The 12,274-nt window shown below is 35.5% G+C and overlaps 1 protein-coding gene across 1 annotated transcript in view; it reads right to left on the bottom strand.

The window, feature by feature from the left end:
- The window catches only part of LOC111062025 (furin-like protease 2), a 54,321-nt gene extending 44,434 nt beyond the window's left edge, over positions 1–9,887 (bottom strand). Inside the window, exons 1-3 of the mRNA XM_039435436.1 lie at positions 9,747–9,887; positions 7,254–7,418; positions 4,030–4,264 (exon numbers count right to left, since the gene is read on the bottom strand). Coding sequence (XP_039291370.1) covers positions 4,030–4,264; positions 7,254–7,418; positions 9,747–9,795 — 449 coding nt within the window. The 5' untranslated portion in view covers positions 9,796–9,887. The remainder of the gene's footprint in view (positions 1–4,029; positions 4,265–7,253; positions 7,419–9,746) is intronic.
- Positions 9,888–12,274: the final 2,387 nt, after the last annotated feature.

The following is a 12,274-nucleotide window of genomic DNA, read 5'->3' as shown; positions in this document are numbered from 1 at the left end:
CAAAGAAAATAAAGAGACTAGTGGAACAAGTGGCACCAATAAGAAAAGAAGATGGAACATGGGCTCACAGCAGTAAGGAAAAAGTGGTTTTGTTTGCAAACCATCTTGAGAAAAAATTTACTCTCCATGATGATAGAGTGCTCAATGATGGAATAAATGTAATCATACAGCCAAGACTTCTGGATAATATCCCTCCAACATCGCCAAGAGAAGTTAAAAAAGAAATAAATAATATGGCAAAGAAGAAATCACCCGGATATGACCTCATAACAGGAGAAATACTTCAACATCTTCCTAGAAAAGCAATTGTGAAATTGAGTCATATTTTCAATGCAGCTTTCCGTTTAAAGTACGTGCCAAGTTTATGGAAAGTAGCCGAAGTTATAATGCTACCTAAGCCCGGAAAGTCACTAAATGAAGTAACCTCTCATAGACCAATATCACTCTTACCGGTACTATCAAAACTTTTGAAAGATTACTGTTGGCAAGATAAAAACCAATTCTACAGGATAAACAACTTATACCTTCTCACCAGTTTGGATTCTGTAGTAAACATTCAACAATTGATCAAGTACACAGACTAACAGATGAAATAGAAAGATGCCTTGAGGAGAAAAAGTATGTTCTACTGTCTTCTTAGATATTGCCCAAGCTTTCGACAAGGTTTGGCATGAAGGCTTGTGCCATAAATTAGAACAAGTCCTACCCACAGCATAATAGCCAATTATTGAAGTCTTACCTGGACGAGAGATATTTCAGAGTGAAACTGGATAATGAATATTCTACACTAAGGCAAATTAAAGCTGGTGTACCCCAAGGAAGTGTGCTAAGACCAGTTTTGTATACACTGTAAGCTAGTGACATTCCAAAGCCAGCAGGAGTCACTATAGCTACATTTGCAGATGATACTGCTATTCTCTCAGTAGCAAAAGATATTGAGGAATCTACAGAAAAGCTACAAAGAGCAGTAAATCAAGTAAACACATGGACAAATCATTGGCTAATTAAACTAAATGATACCAAGTCTGTACATGTGAATTTTACCAATAAAAGAATTCAATATATTCCAGTATATATAAATGAGAAAGTCATTCCACATGCTAATACTGCCAAGCATTTGGGTATGACGCTGGATGTCAAGCTCAAATGGAAATCACACGTCAAGAAGAAAAGGGAAGAACTAGGAATTAAATTCAAAAAGATGTATTGGTTGCTGGGAAGAGGATCCAGGCTGTCCATATACAACAAGATTCTACTATATAAACAGCTATGAAACCAGTATGGACTTATGGCATTCAACTTGGGGCTGTACTAAACCATCCAATGTACAAATTATCCAACGATTTCAAAATAAGGTACTAAGAAATATTGTTGACGCTCCTTGGTACATCAGAAATGCTGATCTTCACCGCGACCTTCAATTGGAGACAGTCACGAAAGTTATCGAGCACTTTGCGGCCAAGCATGAAGAGAGACTCCACCAGCACGACAATATAGAGGCAATCCAGCTGCTTGTTGTTGATAATCTGGTCAGGAGGCCCAAAAGAACAAAACCGCATGAGTTAGTGAAGTGAAATTTGTGTTGTGAATTGATGGCTTGAAGCTGTTGTTAGTGATAGTGAAATGTTCATCCCTTCAAACCAAACAAATTATTGTTGGCCTACTAACTTGATTGTATGAAACTATTCTATAGGATACAAACTGGACTAATTTATTAATTGTAGTCAAAAACTAGACAAACTGAATCATAGGATGAGGTTTGAAAAAGTCCATTTAGTAAAACTAGGATAAAACAAATAGCTTATTAGTCTCTGACTAGGTGCTAATTTTTAAATAATAAAAAAAAATGTTTATTCATAGAAAATGAAGCAAATGCTCCATATTTTAGAAGTATAAGCGAATGCTCAAGTTTATTCATATGGCCCATTGTTCGGCCAGTCATCATGTCAGACCCTAGACTACTGACACACCAGCCATTGCTCGATGAAATAATATCACTCCAAAACCAATATGATTCCATTCTATTACACAAATAACAATCATTTTCGGTCATTTTTTGTAAATTGAATAACTTCAATAACCACAAAAATATTCATATTTCCAAAAAAATTTGTTCTATTATTATTAATATTAATAGACCTATTATATTATTATTATTATTATATTATTATTATTATTATATTATTATTATTATTATATTTTATTATTATTATTATATTATTATTATTTTATTATTATTATTATTATTATTATTATTATTATTATTATTATTATTATCATTATTATTATTATTATTATTATTATTATCATTATTATTATTATTAATATTACCATTCGTCCACTGACCACCTATAAAAGGGGTATTTGGATTTGTCAATGAATATTAGTCAATAATATTGTACGAATAAGTTACATAAAACTGTACAACTAATTTTGCATATGCAATAGCTTATTATAAATTAGCTTATTATGACATAAGCTTGAAATTCATCAATCGAGTATGTACAAATATCTAACAATTCCTCCTTTCTCAAGGCTCTGAATTTACGACCTGTTGAAGCTCTTAAAAGGGCTGGTAGTTTGTTGTACAATCGAATCCCAGCACTTTTAACTCCTCTCTCATATAATGTAGTGCGTTCTCTATGTCTAGTTCCATAATTGTGGAAAAGTGCTCCAGTTTTTAATTTATCCTTGTTTTGATCAATGAAGCATATTGCTTCTAGGATATACAATCAACAATACCATGAAGAATTTATCCTCAAAACTACATGAATTTATCTCTCATGACAAGATCAGTCCCAGAGATTTATACTTTAGGCGTTCATACCTCAAAGATTAATGATCAACAATTTTTTCTTCCTGAGAATGATCTTTCATTATGATATCTCGATAGTATACAAATCGGAAAACTTTGAAAAATATCACCAGTTTGGTTTAGTTTAGTTTAATTTTTGTCACAGAAAGCTGTATAAAGCGAGCAGAGCTCGCATTTTTCAATTAATGATTATGTTAGTCAATGTCGAGACATTTCGAACAGAAAACATGAAATTTTCGACATGCTGGAAACTTCTTTGTTTCTGAAGATAAGTCGGTGGTGAAAGCGAGAAAGTTTCTCAGAAATAATTGAAATTATTTTTTCAATTATCAAAAGTAGTCGGAAGGTCTTATTTTGGTCTCGAAGGAATTTGAAAGTTGGGCATGGGAAAGCTGCATGGTACGCATTGTGTACATAATAATTATTGTATGCTAAAAGCTGGCGATTTACAAGATAGATATTCGACTGAATTATTTCAAACGCAAGCAGCGGATTGCCTCTAGAATGGCTGTAATGAAACACTGCTTGGATTGTTCGAGGTGAGGTTGTCATTTTCACTATCCATAATCATGTGGCTTGCAATCGCTGAATTTTTTAAGCATTCTGTATTTTGTTTCTGTTGATCCCAGCCATTGATAGCATAAATGGTGGCACACGATTCAGCCGCTATCCTTGACTTTGAAACTCCTGAGAGACCAAACAAAATACGTTCTTCCGAGTACGTTTGACAATTGGAAAAATAATTTCAATTATTTCTGAGAAACTTTCTCGCTTTCTCCACCCACTTATCTTTCGAAACAAAAAAGTTTCCAGCATGTCGAAAATTTCATGTTTTCTGCTCAAAGTTTCTCGACATTGGAGAACATGATCATTAATATTAAAAAATAGCTATAGGTCGAATGAAAAAGATCCAGATACCAATAGAAAGGAGACATTCTCCTCGTTAATTTGATATGAAATTTTCACGCATTACGACGCCAAATGATATTAAAAAGTGATATTAAAAAGAAAAACAAATCTTAGCGATGTTTCCAATTTTATCATAAAAGTCAAATTTTCTTTTAATCCTTCAACCCTGAAACTTTTTCAGCTCTACTAGGATATCGGGGATAATATTCTACATCCAATTCTGACGTTTATAACGTGGACCATAAACTGACGTTCATAACGTATCAATTATAACGTGGACCTCACCATAGATTGGTTTGTATCACCTGAGCGATATCTTGCACTGGACGTGTTCGAGGAAGCGGACCTCGTTAAGAGTGCCAGAGCATGCGTTGACTTCCATGGAAACTGCTAGCAGTGAGCCGTATGCAGCTTCAATCTGTCGCTCCTCGTTGATTTGCTGCGACTTGCAGATGTGCTGAGGTGGCACCGGACTCCACTGTTCGGCCAGCGACACCATCGCCTCCCCGTCCATCAGACCGTAGCCGAACTTGTGCGAAACTGCAAACCAAAAACCCATCACGAATCATATTTATTCAAATTGTTATCAGATGGAAACGTTGAACAGTCGGACCCGGCTCAAGTATCAAAGTCGTAAGGCCGCGATTGACGGCTCAATTGATGAATTCAGGCGAGGTGGAACTTCCGTCAGGAACTCCTCATCGATAAAAGCCATACGAATATTGTTATTATCCTCTAAAGAGAGTATTACAGCTAAAGAGTGTCAGGTTATGTCAACGATAGAAAGAATAAAAATAGAATATTCAGAGAATGTAGGCTACAGTCTAATAGCCTGCTATCGATTCAAAAACATCCAAAAGTTTTTAAATAGTTATTTGTATATCTAGAGTGAAAAGTGTTGTTTTTTCTCCCTGAGGGAAAAGTTTGAAGCCCGAGGCGAAGCCGAGGGCAACAATTTTCCTGAGGGAGAAAAAACATTTTCACTCGTGATATACACAACATTTTTCCTCCACCTACATTTTTATAAAAACTGCAAATAAAATAATTTTTAAAAACGTATGTGACCAAACAATGTATTACAACATAATCTAGAAAGTAAACAGAAACAGCTGGCTTGTAATCACAGTGTTCTCCTCCGACAGCACTATCTGTCGGCTAAAGTTGTAACAACAATGACAGCCACAACTACAGCTATGATGAAGTTCCCGTTTCAAATTTGATTAGTTAATAAGTAATATTCGTTGGCTGGTATTTTGAATAACATGGATTAAAAGAAAAAAATATAAATTTCTTCTAGTATAGTGATTTGAAGTTTTTAATAATAATTTCAGCATACAAACATAAATTTTATATATCGATCAAATGTCTGGTTGAGGTATTGAATTTGGTTGGTTAAATGACTACTCTATTTGCTTCCTCATCTGAGCTTAGACCTTTATAGAGATGCTTCCCATGTTATTCAAATGGAGTCACTTTTACTCCCTGGGGAGTTTTTCTGTTTTTTAGTACCGAGAGCGAAAAAGTGACACTTTAGTATCATGTTTCAGGGAGTAAAGTAAGTACTTTTGACAGTAGGTGGAGGAAATAGTATCTTTCCATAAGCAACTGATGATCTTTTGTATCTTCTCTTGAGCAGAGTCTTGAATCTGGAGGAGCTCTAATGTATCTTTCCATCAGCAACAGATGCCCTTTGTATCTTCTTAAAAGCAACCTGTTGCATCCGAAAAGATTCACAAGGAGCTTCAATGTATCTTTCCATGAGCAGCAGATGCTCTTTTGTATCTTCTCGAAAGCAACGTGTTGCATCCGTAATGATAAACAAGGAGCTTTAATGTATCTTCCTATAAGCAATAGATGCTCTTTTGTAACTACTCAACCGCAACGTGTTGCATAAGAAAAGATACACAAGGAGCTTTAATTTATGTTCCTATAAGCAACAAATGCTCTTTCATATCTTCACAAAAGCAACCTGTTGCATCTGAAAAGATAAACAAGGAGCTTTTTGGACTCACGTCCTCTTAGCACAACTCAGCCTATCAGCTGACATCCGTTCATCATGCTTTTACTTTCCTTGCCCTACTACCATAGGTAAGGAAAGTATTGCTTTCCAAAAAAAATAAAAGTACCCGAATTTCAAGTTTTCTATACGTTTCAAGGTCCCCTGAGTCCAAAAACATGATTTTTGGGTATTGGTCTGTGTGTGTGTATGTGTGTGTGAGTGTGTGTGTGTGTGTGTGTGTGTGTGTGTGTGGTGTGTGTGTGTGTGTGTGTGTGTGTGTGTGTGTATGTGTGTGTGTGTGTATGTCTGTGAACACGATAACTCCATTCCTAATTAACCGATTGACTTGAAATTTCAAACTTAAGGTCCTTATACCCTGAGGACCCGACAATAAGAAATTCAATAAAATTCAATTCAAAATGGCGGAAAAAATGACGGATAATTACTAAAAAAACATGTTTTTCACGTTTTTCTCGTTTCCATTGCTGGTTCAATCTCTAACTTGTCCACACATTTCATGTGTTGCAATTCTTGTGTAGACTTTATTTATGCTATAAATTCTGCTGCTTTTATATTTAGTTTTAGTTTATCAGAGATTGACGATGGTGTAATAACCGAAACCGGTCTTTCTAAGTATAATAAATCTGTGGTTTTTTGACAATTTCTTAGTCTTTTCCATTTAATATGAATAATTACCACAATATCAACTTCTCAACTACACAAAAAGTCTTGTTTTAACGTTACGTTATACCATAGAGAAATAATAGCATAAGCAGATATCGCATGGTAGCCTGTAGGGCGTTCATGTCGCAACTCTTACTGTAAAGGTGCGTACTGATATACGCGCCGCGAACATGAGCAATTCACTTTTAATTAGCTGACTATATCTGCATTTTTACAGAAACGGTAAGATACAGATATAAACAGCTTGGCATCAGCTGATTGAAAGTGAATTGCTCATATTCGCGGCGCGTATATCTGTACGCACCTTTAGGCTATCTCAAGCCGATAGTCCACGTAGTTCTTTCTCGTGAAGCTGTGAGACACTGATAGTCTCTCATATTGTGCCGTTAACACACTCTCACCCAGCCAAAGCAGTAAAAATTGACAATGATCAACAGTAATCTACAATAATCGGCTTCAGTTAATAGTAGAAGTACTGTAGCGTCATAATCGCCCTATACCATTGGATATCTACTTACGCTATTGTTCCTCTATTATATTACCTCGCGAACCATACCTTGTCAATATGCTATAACAAAGTCATCGAGGCAATGCTACACGAAGCGTACTTTTGATTCTCGTTTGATGATTATTTATTTATACATTGAGACGTGCAATATCATCCTCAATTATGAATGATTGGGAAAAAACAACAGGCTCAAAACCCAAAGCTGTTCCTTTCCCAAATTCAGATAGAAATTATTGTCCAAAAATGAGTTATGATTGCACTTCATGATTTTTGTCCAAATTTGAGTGAAAAATATATATGAACAAGGAATGTGATATTGAAAATAATTATTTATCTACCTTTCCTCTTGATTCCATTTGTAATCCAGCCGTTTTCCTTTTCCAGAGGCGCCGTTTTTGAGGTTAGAACCACAATGAACTGCATGTCACGCCAGGTTAGTTCAGGGTTGGCTTCCAATGCTAGTGCGCACATTCCTGCCGCTAGGGGCGCTGACGCCGACGTTCCTATTTTCAACATTAGAATCATTGAATTATCATGGATATAATCCTATACTATTAAACGAGCAATTTCTGTTTATATGTTCATATGTTTAGATGTTTTTACTTTCCTTGCCCTATTACCATAGGTAAGGAAAGTATTGCTTTCCAAGAAAATTTAAGGTACCCTAATTCCATGTTTCCTATAAGTTTCAAGGTCCCCTGAGTCCAAAAACATGATTTTTGGATGTTGGTCTGTGTGTGTGTATGTCTGTGAACACGATAACTCCATTCCTAATTAACCGATTGACTTGAAATTTTAAACTTGAGGTCCTTATACCATAAGGATCTGACACTAAGAAATTCAATAAAATTCAATTCAAGATGGCGGAAAAAATGACGGATGATTACTAAAAAAACATGTTTTTCACGGTTTTCTCGAAAACGGCTTTAACGATTTTCTTCAAATTCATATCATGGATAGCTATTTATAAGCCCTATCAACTGACATGAGTCTCAATTCTGGGGAAATTGCAGGAGCTCTGTAATATTCTTGAGGAAAATGGTGGATAATCACTAAAAAGCCATGTTTTTCACGATTTTCTCGAAAACGGCTATAACGATTTTCTTCAAATTCATACCATGAATAGCTTCATAAGCCCTATCGACTGACATGAGTCTCATTTCTGGAAAAATTGCAGGAGCTCCGTAATATTTTTGAGAAAAATGGCGGATAATTACTAAAAACCATGTTTTTCACGATTTTCTCAAAAATGACTTGACCGATTTTTTCAAATTCATACCCTGTATAGTTATTTATCAGCTCTATTAACAGGCATGAGTCTCCTTTCTGGGAAACTAATGGGGGGTCCACCCCATCCTTGAGAAATGGACTTTGTATCCTCTTTCTCGTGCATGAGGTAGGTAGGTAGAGCAGTTCATAAAAAGAACACATAGTCGAGATATTTCATCTGTAGAACAGCTGTTTTGAAAACTTCCAATAAATATCATAGAATTTCACAATTCACACAAAGGTAAAAGTACTCTGAAAACAATTATATATACACATATACAGTAGACTGATCGTAGTGTCAAATATGTTGCTGCCAATCGTCATTATGTTATTCCCCTAGAATATTCTCCTTTAAGAATGGGGCTTACAGTTCGATGAGCAAGGAAAGTTGTGTGGGTGCGCCACACCAGATTTTTTATGTTTGTATTTCACCGGATCTCGAAAACGGCTTCAACGATTCTCACGAAATTCAAAACATAGTAGGTTTATAATATAAAGATTCGATTGCAGTGGGTCTCATCCCTGGGAGAACTTGCTGAAGGACATTAGAAGGATAATTATCATTCATCCTTGGAAAAACAGCTGATGATAATTATTTCATCGTCTGTTGATGATGGAAGTGAGTGAGCGAGTTCATGTGTGTGGGACTGTGTCAAAATTATGACTCAGCTGTTGAACTTTTGTAATCATCCAATCAGGTACTTAGTGCTGGTTGAGAAAAAGCCGGGTTATTTTCAATCCTGATTAATACCAGTAGATCCATCTCTTTGAAATTGTCTTCTCTGATTTGGTTCACGTGAAATCAATCAGGATTGAAATTTAACCAGCTTTTGTGCAACCGGGCCTTTGTGAGGGAGATTTTTGAATTCCTTTGGAAATTAATCTCAATTAACTGAGATGTGATAGAACATTTCTGTATGAACTATGAATGTTAGTATAATTTCTTCTTTCGTAATAATTTTTCTTTTGTTGTACTCCAGAGCGAAGCTCGGTCCCCGATATTAATAGTAATAATAATAAAAATATAGAGTGACCTGGCTGGCTCAAGTCTGGTGTCAGAGTTTTCAGGTCGCAAATAATGATTTTGTGTGTATTTGTGCACACATTTCTATGTCAAATAGAATGTGGATCGAGTTTTCCACCTCTACTCTCTTTGTTATCCTAGCTACTGCGACAACATGCATATTTCAAATAATTTATTATCAACTATTGCTTATTTTTTCTTCTTTTCATCTTCTCTCTACCATTTTCGATCCTCTCCATCATCACCCTCCTATCCTCGTTCTCATCATTATTCTCCTCCTCATTCCCCTTGTCCTCAAGGATAAAAGAACTTGACCTGTAAAAAGGTTCGGAGAATATGTGTTCAGAATTTGAAGCTGATTGATCTAGAGTTATTGTAGAACATACAAACAGACAGACATCGACTTTGGCATTCAGTGAGTCAAACGTGTGAACTCGCCAACGCTCGTTCAATTAGATCAGTCCGGCCGGCTAACCAAAAGTCCAACTGTGTTTCATGGGGAAATATTTGATAAAGTCAAATAATGAATATGACATACCTGTATGCTCAACTGTGCATATATGATCTGGTCGCAGCTTGCCGTCCATATCAGCCGAGGCAATACTCTTGTCATGTCCCGGTGTTCCGGAACTGTATGTGGTGGCCAATGTGGAGGAACACTCCTCCAAATACCACGGTTTGTATCTGAAATACACAAACATCTCCAATATAATAAAGGAAAGATTTGGCTTATACACGTAAGGGATGGAGATTCACCAATGACGCATCATCATGTCTCAACTACTGGACTGATTAACTTGAAATTTTGCTTATCGAATCTTACTATAGATGAAGGTTCATTCCAAATCCTTCAAAATTCCAGTAGGACAAATTTTCAATTAGACCCTAGCGGAGCACGGGTTACCTGCTAGTTACACTAGTAGTTCTGTGAACAGTAGACCTCGCGCTCAGTAAGTTACATTGACCTGTTGTTATATTTTCTCAAAAATAATAAATAATAGACGTGTCATCCCGGAATGTGAGTGTGAGCGCTATTATCAGGTCTGGCTGCAACTGTCTACAACGTTGATGGAAAGATACATTTTCAAGATGTTCAATGTTTTTGAATGGGTAGTATTATAGTCAACTGTCTACTAACGTTGATGAAAAGATACATTTTCAAGATGTTCAATGTTTTTGAATGGGTAGTATTATAGTCAACTGTCTACTAACGTTGATGAAAAGATACATTTCCAAGATGTTCGATGTTTTTGAACGGGTAGTATTATAGTCCACTAGACAGCTGATTCATGATGAATAATTCTAGTCTGATTTTTATTCCAATATCGGGGTATGAATGAGGCTCCTTTCTCCTTTTATATTATCCTTTAAATGCAAAATTTCCAAAAACCTTGTATATACGTCGACGCACAATTTAAGAAGGAATATACCTGTAAAATTTTATGAAAATCTATTACCGCGTTTCACCGTAAATGCGCAACATTTAAAAATTTAAACATTGAGAGAAATGCCAAACCGTCGACTTCATTTCGCTCAGTCAACTATAATGAAGGAAAAATCAGTCGTATACATGTAAGTGGTGGAAATTCAGCAATGACGAATCATCACGTCTCAACTACTCAACTGATAACCTTGAAATATTGCAGATCGATTCTTAATTTACTGAGAAAATTCTAAATATTTCAAGTTCTAAGTTTGTCTATTTTTCAATTAGACCGTTGCGGTGGAAATGTTACCGCCTGCTAGTCAACAATAAGGCTGTGCAAAAGCTAGAAATAAACTTTCTACTGATGATATTTTTCAAAGTTTTCCGATTTGAATATCATCAAGCTCTCAAAATGAAAAAGTTTTTCAGAAAACATTCTTTTCCGATCATTACTTTTTGAGATATGAACGCCTAAAGTTTGAATTTTTGGGACAGAACGTTTCAAATTCGGTAAGAGAACTATCAATGAGATTGAGAGGATGAGTTCGATTCAGAGATTGATCAATAAGATTCAGTGGATAAATTTTCCATGAAATTGTTGATGAATAAAACAAAAAAAGGTTCAAATTGATACATTCTTGAGAAAGTTATTCATTCTATTTACCAAGAAAAACTCAACTAAAATCATTCAATGTATCAAAAATGATTCAACTAGAAGTTGTTTATGGTCATTTTCAGTAAATTGAATAACTTCCTCGAAAATTGATATTAAAAAAATTCAATCCAATCAACAATACCTTGGAAAATCTACCCTCTAAATCTCATTGATTAATCTCTCACCAAATTTGGAATGTTCTGTCCCAAAAAATTTAAATTTAGGCGCTCATATCACAAAAAGTAATGATCGAAAAAAATGTTTTCCTGAAGCCGTGTTCACACTGAACAAATGTTCGACAAACATGTTTGTTGAGAAAGTTTGGGCAAAGTTTATTATGATTGACAAATAATGTTTGCACGTGGCCAGTGTGGACGCGTCACCAAACAAGATATTTGTAAGTGGGATGAACAGATTTTTATGTTTTACAGCTCTCAACACTAAAAATGTTTGGAAAAACAGTAATTTTTTGTTTGACAAACAATGATTAAAAATTTATGTCTCTGAGCTCCTCAACAAACATGTTTGCCGAACATGTATGTCGAACATTTGTTCAGTGTGGACACGGCTTGAGAGAACTTTTTAATTTTTATAGCTTGATACAAATCGAAAAACTTTGAAAAATATCACCAGTAGAAAGTATTTTAGCCTTTGCACAGCTCTTATGGGAGAGCTCCTATATGTACCTCCTCCCTCGCTTTATCGATTATTGATGACTAAAGCGTTACCGTACATAAAATTAATGTGCCAATGACACGAGTGGAAACTGTGGAATGAATATTCCTCCATGCAGAAGTAGTGATTATTCCTACATCTTGTTTATTCCTCAGCCTTTAATCAGCTATTAGGTCGAATCATACAATCCTAAATGAACGTCTTTTGTATCCAGCCAAATTCCCAACTAATAATTGGCCAATTTGATGATCGAATCTCAGATACTCAAACTCTATAACGATTGCCCAGTTGAACCATTCCTCTGTACATT

The sequence above is a fragment of the Nilaparvata lugens genome, chromosome 9 (assembly GCF_014356525.2).
Source record: "Nilaparvata lugens isolate BPH chromosome 9, ASM1435652v1, whole genome shotgun sequence".
Taxonomy (NCBI): domain Eukaryota; kingdom Metazoa; phylum Arthropoda; class Insecta; order Hemiptera; family Delphacidae; genus Nilaparvata; species Nilaparvata lugens.
This window is presented reverse-complemented; position numbering and strand designations above follow the sequence as displayed.